Source organism: Sinocyclocheilus rhinocerous, unplaced genomic scaffold, assembly GCF_001515625.1.
Source record: "Sinocyclocheilus rhinocerous isolate Xijiao unplaced genomic scaffold, SAMN03320098_v1.1 scaffold397, whole genome shotgun sequence".
NCBI classification, from domain to species: domain Eukaryota; kingdom Metazoa; phylum Chordata; class Actinopteri; order Cypriniformes; family Cyprinidae; genus Sinocyclocheilus; species Sinocyclocheilus rhinocerous.
Window position 1 is genome coordinate 1,239,961 of NW_015663491.1, and position 19,765 is coordinate 1,259,725.

Genomic DNA, 19,765 nt, shown 5'->3' on the forward strand with positions numbered 1-19,765 from the left:
CTGGACGGTAAATTTGACATTGTTCTCTCTTCTGACAGCCGTTATAAGTCTCTCTTAATTTTTTTACTTTTATTGAATGTCATGAAAACACTATCGTGGAGTTTTCTTTTGCTATTTGAGCAAACGGGAATGCAAAAAATATATTTGTGGTAATCTCCCATTCACTGCTATTCAAGTTAACCCAACTATGACGACTTCCGCTGCTGAGAAACCCGGAAATGTGAAAAAGGTCCATGGCAGACTTAAGTAAGACTTAACTCAGTGACGCTTAAACTACTGCGCTGCTTCCCTCTGCTGACGTAATTCCGAATTGCAAGTGAAATATTAAATTAACTTTTGTTTTGTTCTGTTTCTTATTTTATTACACGAATAAAACCATAGCTGTAACACTGATGACAAATTCTCATAAAAATATTAATTAAAAAAGTGATAGATCAAATGTAACATTAATGACATGTGTAAATTAACCAAATAAAAGTGGAAAAAAATAAAAGCATATTAGTAAGTTTCAATATGGTGCGCACATTTAAACAGCGGTAAATACTTTGACATTAACTTGGTTTGACTTAAACATGTATTAAAAATATTTAATACAATATATTTGCTGAAGTATATTTCAAAATATATTTATGTAGCCTAGATGAAGAAATATTTTTAGTCCATTTTTGAAAATATATTAAACCATATTTTTAATGCATTTAAAATATATATTTTGACTTCCATATATTTCTATTTAAGAAAATGCATTCACATACAGCCTATATTTAACATTAGTAACGTACATATGTAATACATTACATACATATGTAATGTAATATAATGTAATATGTAAATGTAATATAATGTTATAAATAAATAAATAAATGTAATAAAACTGTGCGTTTATTGAATTATGAGTACATTTTAAAAGAGTACATTGGAGAGCAATTGTCCGATAATGGGGAATTAATGTGCTGCTGCTGTGAATGTTCTTTGTTTTTGTCCGCGCGCACAGATCGGACAAGACTCGTGCCGTGACGTCACCGACACTCTTTCCGAGAGTCGGATTAAAGATGGCGCCCTCTCATGCGGTAAGATGCTGTCAACGGGGTTTATCCTGGATACCTGTGATTTTTATCAACCTGGTCGTGTGCTGGTCCTACTACGCTTACGTGGTGGAGCTCTGTATATGTAAGTGTCGACCTAAGTTTTCTTGGCTGAATGGAGCACAGCAGATAAAAGTTGCTGGTTAGTTGTTGCAGTGGTTTGGGCAGGAAGTGTCAGTAACTGACTGGTACCAGATATGTATCGAAATTCCGCTCAGTTTCTCAGTATAGTGCTCATATTTTTGGATAATTCATGTCGAATGTCATAAATTGTTTATGAACTTGTGTTTTGATATTGTTTCTCAGTATACTAAGTGCTCATATTTTTGGATAATTCATGTCGAATGTCATAAATTGTTTATGAACTTGTGTTTTGATATCAATTATTGTATGCAGTGCAGGTTCAAGCTCGAGCGATAGCTAAGCCCAGCTGTTAAACTGATTGAGACGCCTGATAATTAAAGAGCAGATATGAGAAGCTGTCTCACTGAAAAGAACGTGAAAATATTTATTTTCAATAATAGTCTCATTTCAGTCTGAACGCAGATTATACAGCAAAGTATGTCTGTCAGGAAGATACCTGACTAATAAACTTGTTTTTCATTAGTCAGAGGAGTAGTTGTTCATGTCTAGCAGTGTCATTTAGTGTGTTATGCTATACTTTTATGTTATACTGTACTGAAAATGTATAATTATCCTATATACAGATTATCTCATTACTTGATAAAATGTATTATATGGGATATTTATGATTTTTAAAATTCCATTGTCACAATGCAGTTTTTTTCTTCTGATAATTAACTCAAAAATGAAAATTCTGTTATCATTTTTGTATTTCATAGGTGAACTGTCCATTTAAGTGTCCTGCAACAAAGCTAAACGTGATTCTTTTTTATTATTATTATTATTTTTTAGATATAAAGTGTGAAACATGAATGACCGTAAACATCTGTGCTGTTGAAGTCTATAACTTGAGCTGTTGTTAACCACTTCACAGTGAGCTCTACACTCACTGCAGTTCCACCCAGTTATTACTTCCTCATCGGTGTCTAAAAATACTAATTTCATTGTGTTTTGAGGTCCATTTATTACCCTAGTAAAGTGCAGTGATATATTATGAATCCTTCCTTATTGATTTCCCCTCCTTTTTGCTGTGAAGGTTTGTAGAGTCTTTTAAATCTTTGACATGATGAACTCATGGTGACCTATGAGAGTTGAAAGGAAAAGTTCAAATTGACTAGCTTTTTTATTTAAATTTTATTTAACAAATGAAACAAGGGTTGTGACATGAGTGACAAACTCTCATAAAAGATGAATTTAAGCAGTAATAAATCATAGATTAGTACAATCTAACACCAGTGAGACATACATTAACCAAGTTGAAAAAATAAAGGAAAATGAAAAAAAACGTTATATATGATGCATACATTTAAACATCCTACATATTTTGACTTTGAAAGTACTTTTTAATTATTAAATTAAATATTTAATAATTGATTGAAATATTTAATAAAATAATAATAGTTAATTAACAAAAGAGTAGCAATTAAAATTGCAAATCAGATTATTTAACCTTTAAGTTCACAAATGAAGCAAGGGTTGGAACATCAATGACAAACTCTCATAAAAGATTATTAAAATAAATATTTAAACACTTATTAAAATGTTTAATAAAATAAAAATGAATGTATAATGAAAACAAATATTTAACTATTAAAAAAAAAATCTCTTTTAAAAAACCGACTCCTACTGTCAGAGATTTCACTGACTGTGCCTTCACGACATGCATCTGTCAGTCACTTGTTGAGTCGTCATGACAACCAGGGTATTCCATCCGTGATGGACACAAGGCTCTTTCTGACCAGATGGCAGTACCAGTCGCCCGGCGCTCTGGCCTTACTGGGCTGATCTGGTGGGAACTGGAAGGGTGCTGAGAGAGAATTAGTGGTATCCCAGCACTCAGCAGATGGCTTTGTGAATTGGGCCAGTTGTTCTTGATGGGATTGCTGATAGACCTTTGCTTCTTGTTCTTTCTCTCTGCAGACACAATCGCCAACACAGAGGAGCAAGGTAAGAGGAACTCCAGTGTAACCAAGCACACAATATTGCTTAACAGTTAACAAATCCTTTTCTTAGCTAATCTGGCCTCCTGCTGTTCTCTTAATCACGTTTTGTCACACCAGAATGAACAAAACATCCCATTTAGATTATGAAGTAACAGCTATTATTGTGTTATTAAGTAAGTATGAATTATGATTTGTTTTACTAAAATTCCCCTCATGCTGTTTTTCTTGCAGTTATTTATCTGATAGTGTTTCACGTCTTTTTCTTCGTGTTCATATGGTCTTACTGGAAGACCATCATTTCCAAGCCTGCCAGCCCCTCAAAAGAGGTACTCTTTCTCTCTATTTGTCTCTCTGTTTTTGTTCCTTTATTTACATATTTAATGTTTAATATAGTCTGAGCCATATTTTATTTTACATAGTCTATTTCTGTTGCTGTTTTCTGAGAATGTGGGCAAGTTGTACAACTTGTCCATGTTGCCATCTGTCTAACCTCTACCAAGTCACAGATGAATTAATAGATACACCGTCTTAAATGGCTGATTTTATAGATATTTTAATTATTAGGCACTGTATTATTTGCATGTAGCATTGTTTTTTCCTCTTCGTAACACTATCAGAACAGACATGTTTAGATTCAGTAGTCCTGTGTTGTTATTGTTAACTAAAACTATTAAAATCAAAATAAAGCTAAAATAAAATAAAACTATTGGATGATAAAGTAAAATAAATAATAAAAAATAGGAACTGTTGCTTTGGAAACTAGCAGATATACAAAAGTACTAAAATGACTAAAACTGAAATAGTAAATAAATTAAAGCTAAATAGAAAAAATTAAATTAAAACAAACTGAAATAAACTGAGAATATTAAAATAAAAGGCATAAAACAAATATAATAGTATTTAAATTTTACTAAAACAACACTGCACTCGTCTAGATCTTGTTAATGATTTCTTATTGCTTGGCTCTCAGGTTCTCATTCCACCTGGGCTGTGTGGGAGCAAAATAATTATCATACTGTAATGTGTCTGTGGTTGGCTTCAGGCTCTGTAATGTTCCTCACATCTGGAGGAGCAGCAGCAGCAGCGGGAGCCTTTAAACTCTGGCTGCTCTGTAGTTTTATTACCACAAAATATAATGACAGAGAAGAGGAAGAAAGATGTGAAAAGAAAATAGGTGGTTTGAACTGCCTGTGGGATGTGAGTTGTGGCTTAGTAGTTAGCACACATGCTCAAACAAGTCCGGCTCACAGAATTTCGTCATGTCTCTTGTCAATAAAGATGGCAAAAATTATACTAAAAGTGTCTTTGTTAAAAATGAGAATATCTGGTTGAATTTAGTTGCATATGCAGATTCACATTGGTCTATTCTCATACACATCTCCATCTAACATCCTGTTGTCTCTCTTAGTTCTGTCTCCCTAAAGCAGACAAAGAGCTGTATGAGAAAGAGGAGAATTCAGAGGCCCAGCAGGAAATCCTGAAGAGAGTGGCCAGAAATTTGCCCGTATATACACGCACAGGATCTGGGGGTAAGCTTAAAAACTTACAATGGCATTGAAAACCCCCATTCTTCTTTTTTTAATAATGTTCTTCTGCATTTATTTCAGCCCCAACCACTAATAAGTTTGTGTACCTTTTGAAAGTATATTTAAAACGTATAACTTATAACACAAAATGTGTTAAAGTTTGCATCAACTTTTTTACTCAAACTGTTACGGTGATAACATATGTCATATAAAAATTTAAAAGCATTAAATGATAAATATTTTTTTTGTTTTTAATATTTGCATACTGAATTGTGATTGGCTGAATTGTGTCTTTGACTTATACACTACCATTCAACAGTTTGAGGTCAGTAAGATTTTGTTAATATTTCTAAAAGGCTATCATCACGACCACTGCATTTATTTAATTACAAATGGAGTAAAAACTGTAATATGGTGAAATATTACAATGTAAAACAACTGTTTTCTATTTTAAGTTATTATTATTATTATAAATATAATTTATTTCTGTAATGCAAAGCTGAATTTTCAGCATCATTAATCCTGTCTTCAGTGTCACATGATCCTTCAGAAATCATTCTAATATGCTGATTTGGTGCTCTAGAAGAATTTTTTTTAATAGTTGGCACTGTTGAAAACAGTTGTGCTGCTTAATATTTTTGTTGAAGCTGTGATAATCTTATTACAGTATTCTTTGATTAATAGAAAGTTCTAAAGAATAGCATTTAAAAAAAAAAAAAAATATATATATATATATTATAAACCTTTTTCCTGACCTCAAACATTTGAATAGTTGTGTATCTATCCATGTCTATACTAGTGACACAATGTTCAGTTTTTTTTAATGAGTCCTCTGTCTTCCTCAGCTATCCGGTACTGTGACCGCTGTCAGTTGATCAAACCGGACAGATGTCATCACTGCTCCACCTGTGACAGGTGAGTCCACTCAGAAAACATAGTTGCCTTGCTTGTATTGGATTTGCACAATATGTATTTTGATCCTTTTTGTTTTTCCCAGATGCGTCCTGAAAATGGATCACCACTGTCCATGGTACGTACATCTGGGGATGCGTTCAGTTTGTAATCTGAAGTTGCCACATAATCTGTTTTCGGTGCTTTAGCTACTATGTAGCTTATAACTCTGTGTTTTTCTCTGTGTTCTTCCAGGGTTAATAACTGTGTTGGATTCTCCAACTATAAGTTTTTTGTGCTGTTCCTGGCGTACTCTATGCTGTACTGCGTCTACATCGCCGCCACAGTTTTGCAGTACTTTATCAAGTTCTGGACAGTAAGTCCACACATTCACACAAAGACATCTGATTCCTTTCATTTATCACACTTCTCGCTTCTCACCTTCTGCTATTTCAGAGAGTCAACTTCAGCTTGTCTTTCCATTAATCTGTTCTCCTGTCTGCATGAAAATGAACTGCGAATAGCCTAAAGAATTATGTGAAGGCTAATGTACAGTCAGGTGGTCATCACAAAATAAACCTCAGGGAGAGGATTTTGGATTTATTTAGCTTACTATATCCTGCTTATTACACAGCTACACACTAAATAAATAAATTTGAGTTTAAATTATTTTAAGGGGCAAATATAAAGACTGAGTATAAAGATTTCTATTTCAAATAAAACTTTCTATTTATCAAAGAATCCTAAAAAAATAAATAAAATTAAGCAGCACAACCGTCTTTAACATCAGTAATAATGATAAATGTTTCTTGAGCACAAAATTAGCATATTAGAATGATTTCTGAAGAATAATGTGACACTTAAGTGTCACAAAATATAAAACAGTAAATAGTAATAATATTTTTACAATTTTGCTATTTTTTTAATTGTACTTTTGATTACAATTTTTTGAATAAAATAAGCCGCTTTGTTGATTTGAGACTTCTTTCAAAAAGATTAAAAATCATACCAAAACCAGCCTTTTGAATGGCAGTGGATGCTGAATTTTTTTCATTTATATGCACTAATATAACATTTCCTCCATATATTTTTACTAAAACATTAATATTCGTAAATGCCATGCAATGATCTTTGTGTGTGCGTGTCAGTTCTTGAGACACAGAAAGAAGGAAGAAAAAAGGGATGTGTCTGCTTCTAACATTCTGTCTGTGTTTTTAACACTTTGTCTGAAGCTTTGCAGACGGAGGGCTATAGAGCATTGCCCGGAGGTAAACCACTCACGCTTGCTTTGCACTGTTGTGACTGTGGGCATTGGTTTTGTGTTGCACTGTTGACTCATTTTGCTTGGTATTCTCTTACTGATTAAAATAAACAGCAGTGTTGCAATAAAGAGTGCAGTTTAGCATATTACATATACAGATGCTTTTTAGTGGTACGGCAGTCAGTTCTTACCAGACATGGATGTTAGTGTTGAGGCTGTAAGATCAACAGGTTTTCTTGAGCTCTACAACTACATCTGATGGCAGTAAACAGTTGTGGACATCTGATGATATTAAAGGTAATGTGTGTAATTTTTTTGCCCTATAGTTTGATAGCAGCACTGGCTCAACCAGTGGTGTGTTTGGGATGGTAATTTTTGTAGTTTAATGAAATATTGCGAACTACACTGGAATATTTTATGAACCTATCCCCAAAAAAAACACCTTTTTGTCAATATCTCATGTTCTGCTTTCTTGCTCAACAGAATCACCTGCCAGACACTCATGCAAAGTTCCACGTGTTGTTCCTGTTCTTTGTGGCGGCCATGTTCTTCATCAGTATCCTGTCACTCTTCAGCTACCACCTGTGGCTCGTGGGAAAAAACAGAACCACTATAGGTAAGATGATATTAATACTTGCTGCTTCTTTTTCTTATACTTTTTAGTTCATTTCTAACTGTAAGAGTGTTGTTGTTGCTTGCTTTTTTTTCATCTCCTCCTTTTCCTTCTCCTTTTTATGATCTTTTTTTGGTTGAAATGTTGTTGTTGTTGTCTTAGAGGAGGAAAGGAAGGAGAAGAAAGAATTAGAAGAATAAGGAGATGGAGGCTTTTATTCCTCTGTCTCCTTATTATTTTACTTCTCTTTCTTTTCCTTCCTTTCCTCCTCTTTCTCCTCATACTTTTAGTTGAAATCATCTCCAACTATTGAAATGTTATTAATATTTGCTCCTCCTCCTTCTCCCTCTCCTTATTCTTCAGCTTATTTTTCTTATAGTTCTTTAAATAATTGTGGTTTGTTGTCTTTTGGTACACTGCGAACACTGCTGTTTCTTTCAGGAAATGCCTGTCTAGTAAATACAATTATTGCTTATTTAGATTCTAATTACTTCCTCGAAGAATTTCAGTCCAGGTTGATATTCCCTTGTTCCTGTCACCGTTTGTTCTTCTAGTCCTCCTATCTCTTTGTTCCATATTTTTACCTATTTTTCATTATCGTTTCTTACTGGCAAGTCACATGTTCAGACAACAAATAAAACTTTGCTGATAGAAGTGAAATGTAAATGAATGTGGGGGTGGATTGTGGGCGTGCTTATGAACAATATTTAGGTCAAACTTCAAGAAGGAAGAAAAACTATTCTGTGCCCTACAATGCAGTTTTGATGCACCTCCCAAAGTTTGTTCTAAAGTTAAGGGTGTCATTTGTGTCGTGTAGAGCAGGAACAGACCGCAATCTAATCTCTCATCCGTCTGTTTAGAGGCGTTCAGGGCACCGGTGTTCAGAAATGGCCCAGATAAAAATGGCTTCACTGTGGGCTTCCGCAAGAATGTCACCCAGGTGTTTGGAGACCAGAAGAAGTGTTGGTGCATGCCCCTTTACAGCAGGTACAAAACACATCCATCAAGCATCATTTGTAGGGCCCTATGATTTCTACGATGAGGAAAACATGGGCGAAAATGCGGAATCCAGTCATAAAAATGGAATTTACCGTATAACGCAGAATGTCACGGAATTTAATAAATCAAACGTAGGTCAGAATACCTAAATCAAAACGAGATTTGGACTAGAGTGTGAATATTAAGCTGCAAAAATACCATTTAAATATGAATCCCGCATGTTCTGCGTGTCTCTGTGTGAATGAATGGCGCAGACGTGCGCTTTCGTTTACTACACACACTCACGGTGTTTTCAGCCTCTGTTGCCTCAATATATGAGTACATGAATACATGAACATGATCTCTAGAACTGCTCTGAGAGTCATGCTTCATGAGCATTTTACCGTTTCTTTTGAGAAAAACTATCGTCATATCATATACTAACAGAAACCTAAAGGTCTTCACAGCAACCCGTCAAAATAAAAGTTTGGTTTAACTTGAAGAATCTTTGGCAGAAATATATTACTTAATGTAATGTTAGTACTACTACTGCTAATAAAATTATTAAAACATTATTCTTTAAGGAATATTTACCAGAAAATTTTTTTGCTAGAATAATTTCTGGCAAAAAAAAAAAGTTTATATTTTTTAATGAAATCAGTTAATTAGATCAATTAGAGATGCTATTGATTATTAAAATTTAATAAAACCATTAAATTGGAATCCAGAAAAATAATGGAAAACACAGAATTTGGTCAAAATATACCTGAATTTGAAAATGTATTTTATAGGGCCATACATTTTTAATTTTTATTAACATTGCTGTAAAATTGTGACAAATTAAAACTGAAAAATACGGAACCCAGAGAAATTAAAACGGGAAAAAATGGAATTTGGAAAAAAATAAAACGGATTTCATAGGGCACTACATTTGGGATTTTACAGTGTTTAAGAGGAAGAGTTTTTCTCTGCATTTCAATTAAAGATTACAAAACGTAAACTTTTTTTTTTCTTTGGAATAATGGTACACTAATTAATCATTCACAATTCAGTGCAGGAATGTGTATTAAGACCGTGAATAACACATTTTAAATTCATGTTAATATTAAATTTATAAGCATTCTCATGAGATGTTTTTGGCAGGTTATGGTAACTGTTAACTGTTTTTTTCCTCTAGTTTGGGTGACGGCTACACATTCCCTACCCGCCTAGTCAACGTTGACTCAGAGCAAGGCAATGTTGAACACCAGGCCATTAAATGGTAATTATAATCTCATTTGTTAACAATACCACTAGTCACTTGAATGACACAGGGCTCCAGACTGCCGGTGCGAGTAATTTTTGAGCACTGGTGCGACCACCGCGTTGTTCAACTCGTAAGCGAGAAACTGCCATTTCTGTTGCATATGTGAAACATCAAACGGCAAACGAAATGAAAGCAAAACTAAATTGCGCTACTCGTTTGAGCTGCGCGGACCGCGACGCAAACAAACTTGTCCGAGCTCAGAATAGCTTTACTTGGGAGCCAAAGTTGAGTTCGCAACACTGTTACAACACAGCGCTGCGAGATCCAGTGAGAAGCGTTTGAATTCGCCGCAGAATGAATAAAGGTTGCTGCGAGATCTAATGAAAAGCATTCAAATTCTGCACAGAAATCTCTGTTATAAACAGATCAAACGGCGCTGACATAGAAAACCAGAAAACCAGTAACGCTAACTATAACCATGGTGTTGTGGCAGAAATAGTCGAATGTTATTACATTCATTTCATTCATCATTCCTTTCAGGGTTTGTACAACCTTTTGAGAGAGAAATTCAAGCAGTTTTCAGTTACTTTCAAGCATTTCACACAAATGTTTCGAGCACTTTAAAGCTCCAAAATGATCCAATTTATATGTTATTTTTAATGGGATGACCAAAATATACTGTGGTGAACAAACACTTGTGGAAAAAAAAAAATCATCAAATCACCATTATAACCTGTAGATGGCAGCAGAGGAGCACTTATTGGCTTATTAGTCATTCATTTATAGTTTTTTCCTTTATATTTTGAAATTATAAAATAACAATTATAAAATCACTTATAAAATATCAAATAATCAAGAAATCAGATTTTGTCAGAGTTTTGCTCTTTTTTGTGTGTGTATGAACTATGAAGTAAGAAAAGTTACAAAGTGCTTTGTGCTCATAAATGTGCAAAGTGCTCATAATCACTGAAGTTGTTAGTCAGTTCCATATAAGACTATAGAAGAATAATGGTACATTTAATAAGAGTACATTATATACCTTTTCTACATAAAAATTTGATTTTGCACGTTACTGTTGTTAATAAAATACATTTTGTAAGCTTCCCAACTCAAGCTTAGTGCTTTACTGTCAAATGTGTATAAACATGAAATAAACAAGAAATGGAACATGTAATATTTTTAGTAACCGCACTTATTAATGCAAAACGATTTATATATATATTTGTCATATCCCTCTAAAATTAAAAGAATACTGCACATTGTAGTTTCTATGAGGTAAGTCTATTTATTATCAAAGCATTTGTCAGTAATACAGTTAAAATGGGGAAAATATGTGAATGATTGCATTGCAGGCTGGTTTAAGGTGTGCCCCTAAATTTTCTGCTTGTGCTCCTAAAAATGTTTAGTCAGGGGCTACAGTGCTCCTAGTAAAAATAGTTAGTCTGGAGCCCTGTGACAGTATAATTCTGCAGTTTGTCATGATGACGACTTAAACTACTATAGATTATTTTTCCCCTCAGCTGTTTCAGATCATATCATTATGTCGAACCTTTTTTAATCCCAGATCTGTTTTCCCAGAAACATAGTCATTAATGGTATAGTGTAATGTGAGGTGAGGCCAGTGAAAACATCCATAAACATTTGTGACTGACACGTAATGGTTGTTATGTTAACAGCACTGTTGATGCACAGACAAACCCCAGACCTCTGAGTGAGTCACAGAATCATCTCCTTGGCAACGATATGCACTCTGAGGAGCAGAAAGACAGCAGCCAGGCGAACATCGGTACGTCAACACTCAGCTTTCACACCCCTCATATATGCCAGAGAACACTGAATTTTTTGAGGCATCACTAGTAGGGCTGGGTATCGTTCAAAATTTTTCGATACCGATACCTTGACTTCGATTAGACAGTATTAAAAATCCAATGATTTCCCTGAAGCTTTACTGAGACGCACGGTTCCTTAATATACACTCGCCTGCTTCCTAATGTAGTCGGCTGATTACACTGTAATATAAGGAAATGTATGCATTTATGAAACCGATCTGTATGGGTTTGTCTTGCAGAGGTATGTCAGCCTGTTTCAATTACCATGGAGAATGAGTCATAATCAGGTAAGTCTTCAGTTTGAACATCCAGCCAGTGTTAAGGCCTGTTCACACCAAGGACGGTAACTATAAAGATAATTATAAATATATAGTTCTAAAAATCGTCTTCAATATTAAAGAATAGGAGAGTCCACAAGACAGCTATAACGATAAAAGCACAGAGAAACGATATGGTTGGAATCACTTTAAGAACTATTTTTTTCCAGCTGCTGAACAATAAAAACATTGACACCCAATCAGAATCAATCCTGCTACAACGAGCTTTAGAATTTAAAGCGGCAGACGTGCATGCGCTTAGAATAAACAGACAATATCGTCCGCTGGTGTGGATGCTAATATAGTTATCGTTCTTGGAGTGAACGGGCCTTTACTGTCACTGAGGTTGAGGGATTTCATTTGGGCTGGTGTGACAGTGGTTTCATTCAGAAGATTCATCAGACTGATTCAGTAAAGAGCAGTAAAGTCCTGTGCACACCAAGAATGATAGCTATAGAGCTAGTTATGATGATAACTATATTAGCATCCACACCAACAGATGATATCATTGTTTGTTATGAGTGCAATTAAATGCTCTAGCTTGTTCAAGTCTGGTGGAGTCTGATTGGTTGTCAAAGTTTTATTGTTCATTGCCAGGAAAAACCATTCTGGAAGTGATTATTCCTCTGTATAGTTGTGATGAGGACATATAAAAGTATTTTTAGCTTTATAGCTATAGGTATGAATGGTTGTTTAAAGGGTTAGTTAGTTCACCCAAAAATTAAAATTGGCCCATGTTTTATGCACCCTCATGGCATCCTAGGTGTGTATGACTTTGTTCTTTTAGATGAATCCAATCGGAGTTAAATTAAAAATGATCCTTGCTCTTCCAAGCTATATAATGGCAGTAGGTGGGTGTTTTTTTCAACAGTCCAAAAGTAGTAAAATAAAGCGCATCCATCCATAATGAAATGTGCCTCACACAGCGCCAGGACATGGGTAAAGTCCTCCTGTAGCGAATTGATGTGTTTTTGTAAGAAAAATATCCATATTTAAAACGTTATGAACACTTTTCTCACTTCTGCTGTCGTACACCGGAAGCTGTTCCGGCGGGTGACGTAGGATGTATGCGTGGTGAGATATGCTAGTTTCGCGAGTTTGTTTACAGGAGCAAAGGAAGCAAAGTTTCCATACTTAAGCAAAAGAAAACCAGTCTCCTCTTGGCTTCTATCGATATCCTCAGACATTTTTCTTTACAAATCCTTGTTTTGTGCTTCTAATTTGTGACGGGCGTTTTGTTTTGCTGTCTCTCCTCCGCGCTTCTGCGTCACTAATCACCGGCACATGTGCTACACCTGCGTCCTACGTCATCCGCCCGGAACGGCTTGCACGTATGACAGCGGAAGTGAGAGAAAAGTGTTTATAACGTTTTAAATATGGATATTTTTGTTACAAAAACGCATTGATTCGCTGTGTGAGTGCACATTTTATTATGGATGGATACGCTTTATTTGACTACTTTTGGACTGTTGAAAAAAACACCCACCTACTGCCATTATAAAGCTTGGAAAAGCAAGGATCATTCTTAATATAACTCCGATTGGATTCGTCTAAAAGAAGAAAGTCATATACACCTAGAATGCCATGAGGGTGAGTAAAACATGGGCTAATTTTCATTTTTGGGTGAACTAACCCTTTAAGGCCCGTTCACACCAAGAATGATGACTATTAATATATTAGCATCCACACCAATGGATAATAACTTTCTGTTTATGATAGGCGCGAGCTGCAGTTATTCCATGTGCTGCTTTAAATGCTCAGGCTCACGTTTGACCGGCAAATTTTGGGTTTGGTTTTTTTTTTACTTTTTTTTTTCTCCTTCATCTGAATGGTTTGAAACTTGCTAAAGGTTTTGAAAAAAAAATCATGGACATGATTCGGAAAAATAGACACTTGTATTGTTCACGGTTGAAAATGACCACATTGGAAACGAGTGGGAAGCAAATTTCATCTAGTAGAAATGTTTGGTACTGCACCCAAACAAAATCTTACTTGAAAGCTCATATTTTGAGATATCAACTTCAAATTTGGAACACAACTAAAGATTTTTAGCTTTGATTTTTTTTAGAGGGTTTTTATTTTTTGCATGTTTTGGAAATTATATATTTCACATTTTTAAACTGTTAGTTTATGAAAAATGCACAAAAACACTACTGTAGTTTAGGGACCAATTCGTCACTTTTTACACTTTTCATTTCACTTTTAAACTTCGCAATAATCTGCCAGGTGTCTTCTTTAAAAAGAGACCAAACTTAAGTCTGTTCTCCAAAGCATTCGAGATTTATGACAGTTTAACTTGGAAATGTTAATTTTTGGGTCTATGCTCAAAAAACAGGTAATAAATTGATCATAACTATAATTTAGTACTGTAAAATCTCCTAAAATACTAAATAATAAATAAAAAAAAACATTGTCACACTAAAATGTAGTACATTAATTTCTTTGAAAGTTTGTGTTCATCAGCTGAAGAAAAAAAATCATTCTGAAAGTGAATTCAACTATATCCTTCCTCTCTGTCATCATAATCATCATCAGCATGTTTTGGAAATTATATATTTCACATTTTTAAACTGTTAGTTTATGAAAAATGCACAAAAACACTACTGTAGTTTAGGGACCAATTCGTCACTTTTTACACTTTTCATTTCACTTTTAAACTTCGCAATAATCTGCCAGGTGTCTTCTTTAAAAAGAGACCAAACTTAAGTCTGTTCTCCAAAGCATTCGAGATTTATGAGTTTAACTTGGAAATGTTAATTTTTGGGTCTATGCTCAAAAAACAGGTAATAAATTGATCATAACTATAATTTAGTACTGTAAAATCTCCTAAAATACTAAATAATAAATAAAAAAAAACATTGTCACACTAAAATGTAGTACATTAATTTCTTTGAAAGTTTGTGTTCATCAGCTGAAGAAAAAAAATCATTCTGAAAGTGAATTCAACTATATCCTTCCTCTCTGTCATCATAATCATCATCACAGTTGTTGTATGGACTTCTCATTTCTGAAAGATTAGTTCAACTAGTCATTTTAGCAATTAAAATTCTAGTTATCTTTGCACAAAAGTTGTTTACTTAAGTTTTCTCTTTGCTTACAGGACTTTGGAATGGCCCCAGGATGTTTTTCTCTCTGAAGAGTACTGTTGTCATAAGACCTCATGTGAAGGAGCACACAGTCCTCAGATATCATGCCTTAAGGTTAGCAGCAGCATTGTCTCATATGGAAACGACCTGCAGCGCGTCGCTGTGGTGGATGCATCTCCCTGCACTCATATCCACAGACTCTCAAGCTCTTCACACCAAACATCCACTCAACTCGACAGCTCTTTCACTGGGGTTTCTGATGTTGTGACTAACACACTTTCTTTTCTCCAAACATGCACATTTATTTGACCAAAATACCCTAAAATGACCTTCAGGATGCTCTGTCCAATGTATAATGTACAGTATTTATACTGGATTATCTCTGGGACGACTTAATTTTTGTAGACCAAAAAAGTCAGGCAGGTGTTGCTACCCAAGATGCACTTTTGTCACCAAGGATTTGAGTGGAATGCTGATGTTTATGGATCTGAATGAACATGAAAAGTATATTGCAGAATTTGATTAGAACGTGATGTTCAGTTAAGTTACATTTCACTACACAGCAGCTTCAACCTCAGCTATTAGGAGTTTCTCAAGTATTTTGTTCAGAAGAAAGTGCACTGAGGTATTTAATACTTTCACTCTAGATCTTTACATTAATGTACTCTATTTGTGGAAAACTCTATTTAGTATTCAGTGAGATCTAGCAACTACCCATTTATTAACACTATTTTTTTTCGCTGCATTTAAATGATTTAATTTTTTCCAAACCCCATGCCCCTTAGCATTATACTATCAGCTTTGTGCCTTCAAATGAGGGTTAAATTTGGCAGCAGATAGTGAATCTTGAGAGTAAGCACACTTAAGATTTCCAGGTTGTGTAGCACACAACACTCAGTTGTTTATTACAGAAGGAACTCAGGCCAAGATGTTAGACTTTTGCCACCTTCAGTTTAAGTTTGAAGACAGCTGAGGTTTTTATTCCACATGTTAATGTACAGCGAGGTCTGTTTACAGCTGCACTGGAGGACTCTGACCTCATAAGGAAGCTCTTGTGTGACTGAAATACATGCATTTCTCTGCGTGAGCAAGATATGAGTGTTAATATGTTTAAGACTGTCTCTAAAACTCATCATTTCAGAGTCGATGCTCATGGAAGTCATTGAATCAGGTTTTGTTTTTTTTTGTTTTTATAGAATTTTCTATTTGTTATTGCATGTTAATGTGAAAAGTATTGAAGGGCCGATGATTTACTGCTTTAGTTGTGACCTCTCTATAGCTGGACTTGAGCTGACCTAATTATAGCAACTGAAATCTATCATGCGTGTAAAAATAATCCCTGATAGGCTGCTGCATCTGCTGGAAGTCACATGCTATTCATCTGAGGTCATGATTGTCTTTATGAACATTTTTACAAGCAAGGACGGTGATTATGCCAAATATAATCATTTTAATATCAAGGAACTCACTAATCAATCACTTACTCCCTCATGAATATGTAATATATTACTGGAATTTGAATACCAAACATATATAGGACCATTTTCTTTTTTTGATTTTTGTTCTTTAAATTGTACAGAATTTTCAGCTTTTTTTGTACTTACCCTGCAGGCCAGTTTGGTTCATGATGTTATATTTGAAGATGTTTCTGAAGTCTGAACAGTTTGCACAGATTCTCCATGTCTAATTGAATTTAATGTGTGTACTTTGCAGATTTAACAAGTATTCAATGTATGCATTATAGAATTATTTAATAAAAAAAATTTCTGCACTATGAGGGCATGTGCTTGAGTTTGAGAAAGGAATAATGGAAATAGTTTTGGGTAAGAAAAAATAGGACTAACAGAATTTTATTTTTAGGTTGAACTAATTTAATAAACTCAGAAGTGACCTCATCTACAGTCCTGCAAATGCAGGGTATTTAGTTGTTAGCCTTTGGTCTGGTAGCCATTTCAGATTTACATCAAAACCTTTGACCTAAAACGGTTACATAAATGCTCACTTCCTTTGATAAAAAAATAAAAAAAATCCTAGTGCATTGCTTGGTGAAAAAAAAATCTCTTAAGCCTTTTTGTCATATTTGAAACCAGCCAACCAACCTTTGACTCATTTACACTCAAAGTTGTCAGTGCTGATCTTTGATCTCCAATGACATCAGATGATGCTGCGACACTGATCTTAAATGAGCACTAATTATGGGGTTAAACTGCTCCAATGCAGTGACATTAAACCTGTAATCAGTATAAAACAGTGACATCTAAAGTTCAAACCGAAGCACAGGCCAAACAGCACAAGTGATTAACTCAGAAATTAGTTTTAATTAAATCCACAACACTAAAACAAATTAGGAAGAAGTGTAATCAGAGGTGAATAATTCAGATTCTGCTGTTTCTTACCACATAACAGAAAGAGGAGGATGATATTTTTTAGCATTAAAACAATGACAAGACTGTAACAAGATGACATACTAGGTCCCATTAGAACTACAATACTTAAGCTTTGGAAATGGAAAAAATACACTAAAACACAAGCACAGACAAACCACTCGACTTAATACAGACATGAAAATAATTTGCACAGAACATCTGAAAACATTTCCAAGGGGGGGAACTAGAACTTTTCTGTTAGCTCGACCTCAAAAATGCAGATTTCCGTTCAGAGACAGATAAACTCATTTTAGTCTGTATAAAAACTACTGTGATGACAGATTCATTACTCCAGTATTCACTCGACACTCAGATGTTACAATCTTATATTCTGACTTGGATTCACACACTTATAAAGATGCTACTACAGAAGATCAGACAGTTATGAGGGTGTTACAACTAAACCACGTGACCTAAATGAAAACAAGAACCTGACAGTCCAAACTGAAGTCAAAAATGCAATGCAAACTTAAGCAGGTAAAAATCATAAGAGCTTCAAAACAATCATGCTTCGAGGCGATGAAAACGCAATCAGGGCCTCATGGGCCGCTAAAGTGGAGCATGAGACCGCCTCAAGCCGCCCCCTACTGGAGCTCTCGCCTAATCGCAGGCCCTTTGCGCTGGAATGAGCTCATCCGCAGTACGTGTGACTTCACACAAACACTACAAGCTGACACTCTCTCGCTCAAACACGTACACCCCACGCGCTTCCTCTTCAGCCGGGCTTTTAATCAACCCCCAAATCAGCTAAGCTGGTGTCAACCCCCTCCAATCGTGTCTATCTCACCCTCAGAAGTAAGCGGTTGTCTATGCACGCTGCGTTGTAAGGGGAAAATCCTCATTTCTTTCTTGTAAAGTGGCTTGATGTGTCACTCCGCTCTTTTTTTTGTCGGTTTGACAAAAAGCTTGTAGTATTTCTCCCCTTAATATTCATCCTCTCTGTGTGACAATTTCTTCATCTCCTCCCAACTTTTGCAGTGGAGGATGATTGGTTTGTACAGCGGTAGGTCAGTTCTGTGCTTCAGCCTACTTTAGCCCAGATCAGGAATGCTGGGATGTCCCGGACTGGTACGTTGCGTGTGAGAGCTTTGACTCGCAGATTGCGGTCATCCGTGAGCAAGACCACCTCCCTGCGTAACCTCACCAGCCCATCTGGAGAATACAAAACATGATGACGAAACAAATGCATCTAGGGCTGCAAAACGATTAATCGCGATTAATCGCATTCAAAATAAAAGTTCATGTTTACATACTATATGTGTGTGTACCGTGGATATTTATTATGTATATATAAATACACACACATACATGTTTTTACTTTTACATGTTTAAACTTTTATTTTGAACGCGATTAATCGGGATTAATCGTTTTGCAGCCCTAAACTCATCTACATCTAGGATGGCCTGAGTTTCATTTTTTGCATTTTTTTGCAAAACATAGCAATCATAAAGTCAGATGCCGTAAAACTGTGAAAATGGATTGATAATTAAAAACAAATTCAGATGTAATGCAAAAGTGCACCCCGTTTGAATTGCCCCAACAAGTAAAAGTAAGTGAACTGACTTCTCTCAGCAGGCATGAAGTCCTTGGCTTTGTCCTGACAGTAGTGCAGACAGCAGGACAGGATGACATCATCGTTGTTGCCCTGGGGAGACAGAGAGACACACAATGAGTGGGCGGCTTTAAAATAGAGCTTAAAGTCTCGTGTGCATTTCTGAACTTCTTAAGGTTTTTTTCCACACTAGAGTTGCTTGTTGATGTGCAAGCCATTTTCCGAACTTGGGTGCGCACCATAGAACCGTGTCTGAGTCTTACGTTCCCTGAAGGTCATCGTTAGACTAATCATCTGCAGTCTGTCTGTCGTGTTACTTATGAGAGTCTAAAGACAGATGATTTTAAAAGCATCTCTGATTTGAACTTCAGAATCAAAAGTAGCTTCAGAGTTAAATTCAGTTCTGAATTAGACTGAAGTGTTAATTTCAGATCTATTCAAAATTCATTTGTGTAATCACTAAACTAAAATAATTCTGAAAAAAAAATATGCAAGTTAATTATTTAGATTGATCATAAGTTATTATAAAAATAAGTAAGTTATATTATAAAAATAAGTGCTTGACTGGTGCATAAAATAATTAAACATACCTGCAAACTCACAAGAGGTCAAAAAGGTGACATAGTTCGGTGTGCTCTGATTGGCCAGCTATCTAGTGCGTTGTGATTGGCCGAATACCTCAATTTATTGCATCCAGTGGGGACATAATTATGGATTATAATGACTTATACTGTGTTTTTACGCGTTGCGTTGCATAGCGCCACGTAAACATAAAACCATGTCTGCATTTGTGATCGGAGAAATGACAAACAACAAGCGCTACTCTACACTGCTCAGAACTCGCGTTTGAATCATCAGTGGCAAATCCTTTAAATATGAAAACGTACT

The 19,765-nt window shown here is 35.3% G+C and overlaps 2 protein-coding genes across 6 annotated transcripts in view; one reads left to right on the forward strand and one right to left on the reverse strand.

Annotated features, from left to right (window-relative positions):
- The first annotated feature begins 1,001 nt into the window (after positions 1 to 1,001).
- Positions 1,002 to 16,661, forward strand: LOC107728865 (probable palmitoyltransferase ZDHHC20). 4 transcript variants are annotated; one of them, XM_016539160.1, is made up of 14 exons: positions 1,002 to 1,170; positions 3,129 to 3,155; positions 3,383 to 3,477; positions 4,560 to 4,680; positions 5,523 to 5,592; positions 5,675 to 5,707; positions 5,824 to 5,944; positions 6,801 to 6,836; positions 7,313 to 7,445; positions 8,303 to 8,429; positions 9,598 to 9,681; positions 11,343 to 11,452; positions 11,735 to 11,782; positions 14,913 to 16,661. In XM_016539160.1, exons 1-13 carry the CDS (start codon positions 1,053 to 1,055, stop codon positions 11,776 to 11,778), a joined length of 1,119 nt encoding a protein of 372 aa, XP_016394646.1. In that variant the 5' UTR covers positions 1,002 to 1,052; the 3' UTR covers positions 11,779 to 11,782; positions 14,913 to 16,661. The 4 variants fall into 4 exon arrangements, with proteins under 4 accessions (XP_016394646.1, XP_016394647.1, XP_016394649.1 ...); XM_016539163.1 differs by having other exon boundaries at positions 1,056 to 1,070; positions 2,951 to 3,155; XM_016539162.1 differs by having other exon boundaries at positions 1,094 to 1,170; positions 2,951 to 3,155.
- A 579-nt stretch (positions 16,662 to 17,240) lies between these two features.
- LOC107728864 (telomerase-binding protein EST1A-like) overlaps positions 17,241 to 19,765 on the reverse strand; it is a 19,808-nt gene continuing 17,283 nt past the window's right edge. The window contains exons 18-19 of one of the 2 annotated variants that reach the window (XM_016539159.1): positions 18,889 to 18,970; positions 17,241 to 18,476 (exon numbers count right to left, since the gene is read on the reverse strand). In XM_016539159.1, coding sequence (XP_016394645.1) covers positions 18,346 to 18,476; positions 18,889 to 18,970 — 213 coding nt within the window. In that variant the 3' untranslated portion in view covers positions 17,241 to 18,345. Of the gene's footprint in view, positions 18,477 to 18,888; positions 18,971 to 19,765 lie in introns of those variants that run through there. The other variant, XR_001638516.1, reaches the window with a different exon arrangement.